General features: G+C 39.3%; 1 protein-coding gene across 1 annotated transcript; it reads right to left on the bottom strand.

Moving 5' to 3' along the window:
• Positions 1 to 3,393: 3,393 nt before the first annotated feature.
• On the bottom strand, positions 3,394 to 4,636 carry LOC117277178 (uncharacterized). Its single transcript, XM_070176175.1, has 2 exons — positions 4,504 to 4,636; positions 3,394 to 3,971 (listed from the first exon to the last, which is right to left on the bottom strand). The coding sequence occupies exons 1-2, from the start codon at positions 4,634 to 4,636 to the stop codon at positions 3,394 to 3,396; spliced, it is 711 nt and encodes a 236-aa protein (XP_070032276.1).
• Positions 4,637 to 13,186: the final 8,550 nt, after the last annotated feature.

The raw sequence follows: 13,186 nt of genomic DNA, 5'->3' as shown, positions 1-13,186 counted from the left end.
TTCCTCAGCATTTTGAAGACCGACTCACATACTATCGTTGACTGTGCTATAAAACGGCTGATGTAATTGAGGCATCCCAAAAATCTCATCACATCCTTCTTGCTCTTTGGCAGTGGAAACTCTTGAATAATTTTGATTTTTGATGGGTCTAACTCAATACCACGGCGACTGACGATGAAACCCAACAACTTTCCAGCATGGATTCCGAAAGCACATTTTGCAAGATTTAGCTTCAGATTGTACTTTCAAAGTCGGTCGAAAAACTTCCTCAGGTATGTTATGTGATCCAAACTTCTCTTTGACTTGATGATGGCGTCAACCACATACACCTCAATTTCCCTGTGTATCATATCGTGGAAAATAGTATTCATGTCCCTCATGTAGGTAGCCATGGTGTTATTCAAACCAAACGTCATCATTTTTTAACAATATATTCCCTATGGGGTGATGAAGGCTGTCTTTTCAGCGTCCTCTTCATCCATCAAAATCTGGTGATATCATGCGAAGCAATCCACAAAGGATTGGAGTTCATTCTTGGCCCAGTTGTCGATCAGTATGTGAATTTTGGGCAATGGGAAATCATCCTTAGGGCTTGCTTTGTTTAGATCTCGCTAGTCAACGCGCACCTTGACCTTCCCATCCTTCTTTGGAACTAGTACGATGTTGGCTAACCAAGTTGTATACTTGACCACATAAAGGGCCTTGGCTTGGATCTTCTTGGTAACCTCTTCCTTTATCTTTAGACTCATATCTGGCTTGAATTTGTTGAGCTTCTGTTTTACCGGTGGACACATAGGGTTGGTAGGTAACTTGTGAGCCACAATGGATGTGCTTAACCCAGTCATGTCATCGTAGGACCATGCAAAAATATCCTCATATTCCTTTAGAAACCTGATGTACTCTTCCTTCTCCGATGGCAATAGATGAATGCTCATGCGAGTTTCTCTGACTGTTCCAGAATCCCCTAAATTAACTACCTCAGTTTCCTCCAAATTGGACTTTGATTTGTTCTCAAAATTCTCTACCTCTTTGACTATTTCCTCAGGTATTATATCATCTTCCAAATCATCCAAATCACTTTTGTTATGTTGCGTTGTCTCATTACACATTACAGTCGTAGGTTCATCAGGATATGTAATAATTATGCTGAAAAAGAGTGTAGAAAGATAATAATGTAAATAAACAAAAAACAATAATGCATTAAGTAAAACTTAAAATTGCCAAACATGTATGACTTGATGTCTCGAGTAATTATTTCAAAACAAAACATTGAAGGTGTCTTAAATACCAAAACAATTTTTAAAAGTAAAACATGCTAGTTCTGCCAAGGCTACCCAGGTGCTCGGCGAGCCCGGGATGGCGCAGCAGTCCATTTCCTAAGAACAACTCCTTCTCCCACGGTCTAAATTTTTAAGGTCCTCCTCCTCTTCCTCCTCCTCTAAGATTGCACTGTAGTCCATGTCTTCCTCTTCCCGAAATAACTTCCTCATACCGGCCAAATCCTCGTCCTCCTCGGATCCCCAAACATATCAGTCTGGTGGAATTTCTGGTGTAGTGGTGGTATAGGTTGTTCCAATTGATAGTAAAAGTTACGCCATCGCGGTGTCCAATCATTATATTCTTGCACGGTATATTCATACCCAAGACCAAAGGATGTGTCATGTTTGTGGTCGTATTGGTTCCGTGATACCTTGAAGCTTTGGACAAAGACCCTTGCATGTTTCATACCCCAACCACATCGGTATACTTTCTATCTTGTTGCTCCACCATCGCCCCTTCTCGATTGCATTTATCCACTTAATGCTATGGTATGTTTCTCCTCACAATTTCTTCCTGTTCCCGATAATTGGCATAGTCTAGCTGGTGTAGATAGGGTTTTTCCTATCTCCGTTAATAATCACCTCTTGATGATTCCACTCGAACTTCACAGCCTGGTGCAGAGTAGAATCGACTGCCCCAGCTGCGTGTATCCATGGTCGTCCCAGTAACAAGTTATAGGTGGTAGATATATCAAGCACCTGGAATTCAATGTCGAATCAGGACGGGCCCATCTGCAGATTAAGGTTGATTTCTCCGATAGTGGCTCTCTGATACCCGTCAAATGCCTTAACATTCATACTTCCCATCCGTATCTCATACGGGCCTATACCCAGTCTTTTCAAAGTAGTCAGCGGGCATATGTTCAGGCTCGAACCCCCATCTATCAGAACCCTGGCAATGAACTTGTCTTCATGTTGCATAGTGATGTGAAATGCTTTGTTATGACTCAACCCTTTTGGGGTAACTCGTCTTCGTGGAAGGTAATCTTGTGACTCTCCAGTATTTTCCCCACCATATTCGCCATTTCCCCACTAGTGATACCGGCAGGCACATAAGCTTCACTTAACACCTCCATCAAGGCAATCGTGTGTGCATCTAAATTTTGCAACAACGATAAGATGGATATCTTGGCGAGAGTCTTGTTTAGGTGATCAACAACAGAGTATTCCTTCTCCTGTATCTTCCTCCAAATATCATCAGTGACAGTCTTTATGACATGTGGCTTAGAAGTGGTCTCTTAACTTATTTCTCTAAGATTTCTGGGTTTGTAAACTCTGCTGGTTATGGTCATTCCCTGCGCAACACCTATCTCTTTCATCTTGGCTTTTACCTTCTCCTTGCCTCCACCACATAATCTTATGGGACAACATCATACTTATAAGGTAGTGTTGGAGCTACCATCACGGTGAAGGGCACAGGTACCTCAACCTCGAACGGTGCCTGGGTTTGCACCACAATTGGCGAGAGGGTGACGGGAGATGTTATAGGAATGTCCCCCTCTCGAATAAGTCCGATGGATCCCTCCTGATCCCAGTTTTCATCAGTTTCTATCATATTCACTCCCTCGACTCTATGACCAGGAAGAGGGTTATTGCAGACATTCGGCCCGACCTCCTTTGCTTGTATAACTTTGGTGTCAATCAGCATCTGGATCTTGTCTTTCAACATGTGGCATTCCTCAATAGTATGACACATCATTCCTGAATGGTAGGCACAAGTCTTGTTGGGGTTAACCCACAGTGAAGGATTTTCAACAGTAATAGCAGGAATGGGAGTGACATAACCAGCGACTTTCAGTCTCTCATATAGTTGGGCTATGGGTTCAGCGATAGGGGTGTATTGTCTAGGTGTTCTGCGGTCAGAGTTTGGTCGTGGCTTTGGGTAGTTTTGGCGGGTGAGAGGAGGTGAATGGTAATATATAGGTTGGGTATTATTGGTATGGTAAGTAGTGGAAGGGTATTAGTATTTTGGAGGTGAGGGTTCATATATGGGTGGAGGTGTTTGATAGGTAAGGGGAAACTTAGGTCCCTGTTCTACTATCACGGCACCCACTTCATTTTTCTTCCAAATAGCTCATGATTGTAAAGAATCGTTGGTGGTTTGCAGCGCCTCAAAATTAGTCATCATACCACTTTTGATTCCTTCTTTTATCCTTTCTCCCAACTTGATGATGTCTGAGAACTTGTAATTCTCTATAACAATCAACCTTTCGTAGTACTGTGGATCCTGAGCTCTGACAAAGAACTTATTCATTTGATCTTCTTCTAGCGGTAGCCGGACCTTGGCTGCCTCTGATCTCCAGCGAGTAGCATACTCGCGGAAGGTTTCTGTTGGCTTCTTTTTGAGGTTCTGGATATAGAAAATGTCTAGCACGTTCTCTGTGTTGAACCTGAATCCATCCATGAAAACAGATGCCATGGTCAGCCAGTTTTCCCACTTTTTCGGGTTTTGGCTAATATACCAAGATTGCGCATTACCTGTAAGACTTCGCATGAATAGTTTTATGTAGATTTGCTCTTTCTTGCCCACCCCTACAAGCTTGTCACAGTAGGTTCTTAAATGCACCTTAGGATCACCGGTTCCATCGAACATTTCAAACTTAGGAGGTTTGTAACCTTCCGGCAGTTCCACATCCGGTTGGATACACAAGTCTTTATAATTCAAACCTTCAACACCTTTTCCACCTTTAAGACTCTACACTCTTCCTGTCAGTTTCTTTAGCTCCTCCGCCATGTTTCGGATGAGCAGGTCCTTCTCTATTGGTTCGGGTATTTATAGGGTTTTTGCGGGGTATGGGGTAAGGTCTCCACGTATATTGGGTTGCCTTGGTGTGTTCCTGGGACTTGAGTATATCGGTGATCATTGATTGAGGTTTGGGGGGGATTGGGGGTAGGTTGTGGCACGTTCTGAGGGGTATGATAAGTGGTTGTTCACAGATACTGGTTGGTGTGATGGTGATGTTGTTGAGGGGTTTGTGCTGGTGGAGGGTTAAGATTTTGAGGGTGTGCGGGGTTGAGATATTGATGCGTTGCAGGAGGATTTTATGGAGTTATCGGTGGAGGATTTTGGGCTTGTGTGTTTTGGGGTGGTGTTTAATCTGGGTTGTTGTGTTCTGATGGTTGACGTCGGAAACATTTAGAGTAAGGGAGAGGTTTGCGAGATTTAGGACCTGCTCAAGCTCACCTTGTATCTCCAAGATTTTCTGTTCCAACCGTAAGACCAACTCATTTTGTCCTGGCGTACTTCTTCCATATGAGGTTTCAACATTTTCTGTCATGGTAGCATTGTCCTTTCGATTACCACTTAGATCATCCATCTTCCCTTTACCTTTGCCTTTGTTTTTTTGGTCGCTAGGTGGAGGAGGAGGTAGAGGACCTCTGGATCTGATGTGGTATGCTGATGATGCCAGGATGCAAGAACCAACCTTTTTGAATGGGAGTAATCAAAAAAAAAAGGATAATCAAGTTAGTAAGACGAAGTAAAAGAGTGTTTGCAATATTTAATAAAGTAAGGTCATGTAATAATTCACGTCCTTATTTGGCGACCTCATTGTACCCGAGGTAAGCCTAAGCGACATATAGACGTGGAAAAAATTCATGCCAATGTTACCTCATTAAATTAATGCGAAACTAAATCAAATCAACCTTTACTAAATCGAAGTAATAATATGAAGTCACTAATGGCACAAAGCCTTATTACATTGAAAGCTAACAAAATCTAATCTAGAAAGCAATAAAGGACATTATTTGCTAATCTATTTGGTCCCAGAACGACCTTCTCCATGCTTAGCTCTTTTGACTCCATCAATCACACTTCTCAGGTCGCGCATGTCGAGTAGCACAAGTAAGCCATTGCCAGCTTTCTCCTTTATCATACTCCATGCCTTGACAATACCAAAGCCTCTTTCTCATCGTTCCCTCTAGCTCAATCAATCCTTGCTCTAGGTGCTCCAACATCTCTGTCGACTTATTTGCAATCTCCTTCCATTCCTTGATTACCTCCATATCTACCTTATGATGTTCCAGAAGCCTATCTTCAGATTCGAACAATCTTTTACGTAGCCTCTTGTACTTCACCTGCACCTCAGCCACCATATCTATGATCCTATCTTTCAGATTGACCCCCGATTTGACGTCCCCGGTTATGTCATCTTCTAACCATGAGAGATAGTAGTACATGTGATCAGCGTGATACCTGTATGGTTCAATAGTTCTCCCTCCACGATGATCTTTTGATTACATATGTTTTGGGCCTCCAATTTGAATGGGATAACATCTTCTTTGAAATCTGCTTTATACTGAACCATGTTGGAAACCCGAGGTATGACTTGCTTCCTCCCAGCTTGCCTCATTACCCTTATAGGAGTGTAAGGGTAGATGTTTCGCAACCTGATAAGTACTAAGTGAGTGGTTCATTTGGACCTGATGATGAACTCGCTAATAGGAAACCACTCGAACATCCAATGCACTTGCTCGTCTGTCATATTATTAAAGAAACGCACCTAGCCAATTACTTTTTTAGGATTTTCAAACCTGTCTGAATGAATGTCCTCTTCTTTGGATGATGACTGGCTATGTAGTCATTCAGTGGACTACGTAGAAGCTCCTAGCGATAATTTCTCCTCAGAAACTGTTCTAGCAGCCATACTTGTAGTAGGAGATTACAACCCTCGAAATGTCCAAACCCATGCTTGCACCGATCCCGAGAATGGTACATCTCTGCTAATATCATAGGAATGATGGTGTATTTTTGTCCCTCGATACCCTCCATTATGGTCTTGGAGACGATGGCTAAGCAAGTGTGGATTATCCCTCATTGCATTGGAAAGATCAACAAACCCTAGAAACAGACTATGAAGACATAGACACGGCGGTGCACCCACACCAAAGAGGTAATGGCTAGCTCCTTGTGATGCAGGCAATATGATTTTCTATGCCCATATCGCTCATAGAGAAATTCAAAGTGGGTGTACTATTTCTTCAGGCAGACCAGCTCATTTTTCTTCTTAAACCCCAACATTTTCAGACAACCGCGTGGGGTGTAATTTTATGGCAGTAGTAGACTCGGACTATCCCATGGTAATTTGGTGAAGCCCCCTATTTCTTTCATAAGAGGAGTCATTTCTATATTGCCAAATCAGAAAATAACTTTCTTCTCATCCCGGAACATGTTGCCTCTTTTAATTCCATGTTAGGTCGAATATTCAGCAAAGATGGCAAGTTACCCAGTACTCTCCTCACGTGATTTCTGTCACATGGTGCAAGGTCGTTCTACCACTCATTTACAAGAGGCAGGATATTTTGGACTGTACCAAACTTGGGATTTCGTGCTTTATTTTCTGCAGACAAATAAAATCTAGCCCTTTCCTCCTCCTGATTCAACTATTTATGCAATAATGATCAATATATTGGCACGTTTTCTACAAGCAATGCACATAATATTATAGTCTCTTTTGGGATTATGGCAATCCCTTTGGACGTTGGACAAGGTTTACCTAAGCGGGTTGATGCGTCAATAACGTTTCAATCGATACTAGGTTTAGCATGATGCATGTACATTTCAAATCAGAGTGTTGTTTCTAGAAAGGTCTAGACTGGTACTCTCAAGTGGACGGCTTGAGAAGGAAAGGCACAGGACCGTCGTTTGCACTGCTGATCGACTAGTCTGCCGCTAATAAGCCTTTTTGGTTTAAAAGGATATATTTAGGAAAGTGCGGACACTCATCAAGTGCCGCTATATTAATAATAAGCACAAGTGGTGTATGATATTGAAAGCATGCTTTATGAAAAAATTATAACACTTTGCCAAATATTTGCAGGATGAAAGTATGTAAAAACTGTAAATAATATGGTAAAGATGAATAGGAGAAAGAAAAGAAAAAAAGGAAAGACAAAAGAGAGAAGCCAATTTAACTCATTAAAATGTGCGAGAACGTAATTAAATGAAGCAATAGGGAGATAGGGACATGAGAGACATGATATAGTAGTCTTAAACAAGATAAAGGAAATAAGGAGGAGATGTACATGTCATAGCTGTTTAAACAAATAAGGGAAATAGGGAGGGGATGTACATGTCATCAAATAATCCATTAATCCACATAAGCGAAACTTCATTATGGTAAGAGCCTAAGTATATCCCCAGCAGAGTCACCATGTTGTCGGGCACCTTTTTCTCGCGAAAGCGGGTTTCGACGTGTGACAACTCTGTTAAATGGGTATTAAAAGAGAAGAGTCGCCACATAATGATTTTGGGTGCGTTAGGGCCCCTATTTGCAAATAACTCTATTTTAACTAGTCTGTGTTGCCAAAAATCGGGTTAGGGCTCAAATTACGTCAAAGAGAAGGTGTTAGGCACTCTTTCAGGACCACAACTGTGGATCCCGGCCAAAATTAACACTATGTGGGATTATCAGATTATAATACTCCTATGTGATTATGTAAGTGAAGGAACACATGGAATTTAAAGGTTCCACTACGATGTGAAACAACTGTAAAGATCAATGCACATGTGAAGGAATTAAACATATATAAATGATCAGTATAAGTCTTTGGAGGTTACAATATATAACCTAATTATTTTAAGTTCAAAGAAACAAAGGCGCGAACAATAAACATATAAAGGGAAGGGGGGGGGGGTTCCTATGTTTTTTAGGCTAAAGGATCACCTCGTACAACATAAATAATACTTCACAACTCCCTTAGGGTAGGGGTTGCCCATATTATTCAAGGGCACGGACTATCATCTCCTCCTACCCAATTATTATGTTAAAGTTGTTTACCTAAAGCGCTCTATTTCAATTCTAAATAGTATGCTATGCGTGCACTACACGTCCCATACCTATGGTCCAGGAGGCTTTGGACTTACTATTTTTGTGGTTCTAGACTTTGCTTAGGGTGCTCAAAGGATAAACCTAGGTATACATTCAAAACAAGTAGAACTACACATAAAGACAATGAATGGATCAAGTTAGCCTTCACACATAAGCAACAAAAGCACACTGACATATTATGCAGTAGGCAGTTTCAGAATCAAGATGTATTAGCGTTGTTTAGGACCTATAGACATGGATTCTATGTGATCCCGATTTAAGAAACATCTAACGGGCAGTGTTTCTATCGAATTTATAGATTACAGGTAGGCAAAATACATAGTTTACCCATCAACCTTGCAGCAAAATCCCTGTTACACACCTCTCTTTCACGGGAAACCTTTTTCACACCCACCTTTCAAAACTGTATCTAAGACACACTACTTTTTACCAGATAACACGTGCGTGTTTACACACAAAACAAGCGCATAAAAACAGTAAAAATCCCATTTTTTGTCTCCCCTCCCCACTGGAACCCCTCCCCCTCCCCCTGCCCCTCCCTCTGGTCTTCTTCCTCACGACCCTTCCCCTCATTTTCTTCCCCAAATAGAATTTATGAAAGAACATATCAATTTTAGATCTAAAATTGAGCGGATTTTGTTGGTTTATCGTCCAAATATTGTGAAAACTATTTATTTGTGATAAATTTAAAAGCTTTAACTGTAGTATTGAAGGTTTGGTGAAAAAATATAGAATCCACCATTGTTTGGGGATCGAAAAAAGCTTGAAAATTCAATTGAGTCTTGTTGATTATTGGGTTATTGAACTCAATTTGTTGCTTGATTATTTTCGACTAGTTTTTTAGATAGTGTGGTTAAATTTTGGTATTGTTGGAAACTTTCTCACAAACAACCATGTTGGTAGCAACAATGGTGCTTAAGATAGAAAATGGAAAGATGAAGAAGATGAGTTTTAATTTCTAATTTCTAATATTATTTTTCCTTTTTAAAGACAATGACACATGTCACGACCCTGTTAGGGTGTGACTTTCATGTTATCGGAAAAATTGGTCAAGCACAAAAGTGGTGTCTTAGATACACTTTTGAAAGGTTGAGTGTGTAAAAGGTTTCCCGTGAAAGAGAGGTGTGTAATAGGGATTTCGCTGCAAGGTTGATAGGTAAACTATGTATTTGCCTTACAGGTATGATAAAACCTATAGACATGATCTCTATGTGATTTTTGCAATGGGGTAGTGAAACCATTTGAAAACCCAGAATTACCCATGTCTGATCCTATTGGCATGCTTTCTAAGCGCGTAACAATGTCTTGTAGGCAGGTTCTCTAATAGTTGGTATTTGAATGCAATTTTATCATGCTTATTCCTATAGGCACGCTATCTAGGCGGGCAGTGTAATAAGAACAACAGAAACATTCAATTAGTTAATCAATTAAGGCCCTATAGGCATGGTATCTAGATGAATATTAGACTATATTAATATGATCCTATAGGCATGCTATATAATAACCATACTGCAATTGCACATGTTGAGAAAATAATTGTTGACATTTGATTCCTATAAGCATGCTATCTAATAGCGTATAGAAGTAGACATGTGAACAATTAGAACACTTAAACTCTTACAAACATTCTTCCGATAATGTACGGGCATTAATTAGGTGAAGTGTTTGAGCTCCTATAGGCATGATTTCTATTAGTGTGTAGAATTAAAGCATGTCAAACAAATAGCAAACAAGGATATTAAATCTTATGGACAGGTTTTCTACCCGTTCATGCAAGAATTAGAATACCCCTGCCCCCTTTTCACTAATTTTCTCATCATTCGTTATTACAGATTTATACAGGCCCAAATAGAATAATAAAACAATTACAGACTTAATAGGGTGATTACAGGCCCAAATTTAACAATTACATGATACCCAGTGCTGCTCATAGGCCTTCAACTGAGCTAGGAACTGTAGATTGATGAGCAGGCCCACACTCCAAGTGGCTACTAACATGCTTCAGTTCTGAGTACCAAACTGGCCCAACAGCTAGGCCCAAACAATAAAACAACTCCCTTTCTTACCCATTGAATACTAAATAGCCGTACCAATACAAGTGACAAGCTAGGTACTAAGGCCAACCAAAAAATGTTAAGACTTAGGAATTTTATCTCTTACCACTATAGCTAACAAGTGACAGGGATTTCAAGTCATAGATACACAAATAAGGTTACATAAAAACCACTTATAGGAACATTTGGCATATACAGAAACAAGTTCCCAATGACAGGATTGAACTTCATATGATAGCAAAAGCTGAAATTCAAAATAGACATAATCCCAAACTAATTCCAGTAGGACTATAAACGTAGGAGCCTTGACATGGAAGCCTAGTAGAGTCATAATAAGAACAAGAAAAGGGTGAAACAGTTTCATAAGAAACTTTGGCAAGAGGGCCTAATGATAAGAACTAACTTGCAGAACTTAACATGTGGAATGTCCAAGCAAATATCAGTCGCAACATAAAGGTTCTAAATCCAAAAATGTAAGAATCCATGGCAAGTGAGAATGAGCTAACGTCCAGATTAATATGGCAAAGAGGCATCACATGAAGAAGGCTAGGACTTATTTTAGTTAACATAGGAAGAATAGGCTAAACATATATTGGGATGCACCCTAGGAGTCTTAAGCAATCAGTGAGCATACAATGCAACAATATTAGCGTATGGAATTCATATAATCACAGGTTGATCTCAAGAAAGTAGCAGGTTGCACATGAAGGACTTAGAAAGAAAAAACACATTCAAACAAATTATGGGCATACATTAGTTCCCTAGGAGAATCTAAGTCATGGATTCATGATAAGCAACATACCTAAATAACCAATTCTATTTAATCATAGAGATGAAAAATCATCCAGGTTGGACACCTATAATGGACATGCATTACGGCTAGTAATGGTCAATAAAGCATATCAGGCTAAGCATTTAGACAATATTTTCACATTATTTGCAAAGAAATAGCAAGTTATGCATCAAAGATTCAGTAAGAATATATTAAATCAATTTTGAGTAGGAACCTAGTTTCTTAAAGATTTCAGTACAAGAAACCAAGATGAGGAGCAATCAACGTCAATCAGGTTTAATTACAAGCCAGGCAGGCATCATGAATCAACTTATCTAGACATACATGAGTCAAAATGAGGACTTGAATAGAATTGAAGCTAGTGAAACTGCAGAGTAGTGCTAAGACAAGAAGAATTGTATACGAAGTGGCATAATATCAAAATCACACTAACTCAAAGAAATCTAAGTAGCATCAGTGTTCATTGCATAAACTTAACCAAGGAAGTAGAATTGTGAGGGTTTAAACACTTACCAGTTTGCATATTTAACAATCAAATAAAGGAGAAAACCAAGCGTAAACAACAGCTTGAGTATCAGTAGCGAAGAGAGAAAAAATGAGACCCCAAACCCTAATGTGTCAGAGTTCATAAGAGCCTCAAATGGGCCCCGAGCAGTACTCGCTCTAGGGTTGTTGATAGAGAGAATTCTGATGGCCTTGGCTTTCAGCAGGCCCCAACCAAGAGTGCATAAAGTATAGAAGAGTGGGAGTGATAGAATAACAGTAGTAGTAGCAGTAGTTAAGTCTTAGGAGGGGAACGAGTAAGGGGGTTTATATAAAGATCGATTTGAACACACAAACATGGAAAACAATCAATCAAACACAAAAAAGGCAAGAAAATATCTCATGCAAATAAGAATCGGAAGAGGAGATGGAAAGTCAAACATTAGTTAGGTTTAACCATCTGAAAATCGAACCAAAGGTGAAAATCATTCCTTGTTGAGTATACATAGACGAAATACCGTCGAAAATCCAAAGATTTGAGTCATCCCAGTCTGATCTTGGAAGTGGTACTTGCCAAAGTTAGGCAAGTACTTTGGTAATACCATAAACAGACGACCAGTAACGAGAGAAGGCTAATAAGGTAAGTAGATCATAGATGGATTCCATTTCTAGGTCAGAATCAGAGAGAAATTAGGAGGCGGCTGCTAGGGTTTGCAGAAGAGAGTAGAAGGTTCGAGAGAGTATAGAGGCGACTGGACGGGGAAAGTGATCTCTATGATGGGTTATAAGGAGATGGGGCTGGATTATTATGGGCCGTTGATCATTTAATCAACGGCCAAGATCGAAGGGGAAGCGGGGCGGGTTAATTGAAACGGGTCATTTGGTTTGGGCTAAAAGACTGGGCTAAATGTTTTGGGCCTCGAATTAGCTCAAAATTGGGCTATAATTTAAATACATAAAATTCATTAAAAATAATTTGTAAAAATAATTTAATAAATAATTAAAATATTATTTATGCAGTAAAATGCTTAAAAATAATAGCTTAACATTATAAAAATATTAAAATGCTATTTATCATATATAACATAATAAATGCAATTATGTACAGAATATAGGCTATTATTGTAAGTAGTATAGATAAAATAATAGATACAAATATAATTGTGTAAAAAGAGATAAAATATTACAAAATGCACAAGGGTATAGAATGATAAATTGGATTATTAAATCACCTTGAAAATAATTTAAACAAATTAATATGCGAGAAAATCAAATTTAAAGCTATAAAAATTATAGAAAATACTTATATGACCCTTGTAAGTTGGGTAAAATGCAAAATGATATTTTGAAAGTATATAAAATTCTTTATAAAATATGAGGGCAAAATTAGGTGTCAACAGTTGTGAAGGGTTTTTATGAAACCAAATCGAGCAATGTGAGTGAATAGGGAAGACTCTTAAGGGACGTAAGTTAAAGTATAACAGTACAATAAGATTCATAGGCAAGTGAGCTCTGAGGTTATAAAGTAGTATGGCCCCCATTTTCATTAAAAATGGATTAGTAATTTTAACGGGAATTATCAAAAGGTCAATATAACCATACATATGCTAGGTGCCGATATCGGAGGGTGACTTAGGATGAACAAGAGCTAAGGTACCGATTATAGATTCAAAGGACTCTCACACTAGATAGCATTGCAGTGATTAA

Source organism: Nicotiana tomentosiformis, chromosome 5, assembly GCF_000390325.3.
Source record: "Nicotiana tomentosiformis chromosome 5, ASM39032v3, whole genome shotgun sequence".
NCBI classification, from domain to species: domain Eukaryota; kingdom Viridiplantae; phylum Streptophyta; class Magnoliopsida; order Solanales; family Solanaceae; genus Nicotiana; species Nicotiana tomentosiformis.
The sequence above is the reverse complement of the archived record's forward strand: the minus strand, read 5'-3'. Positions and strand labels throughout refer to the sequence as shown.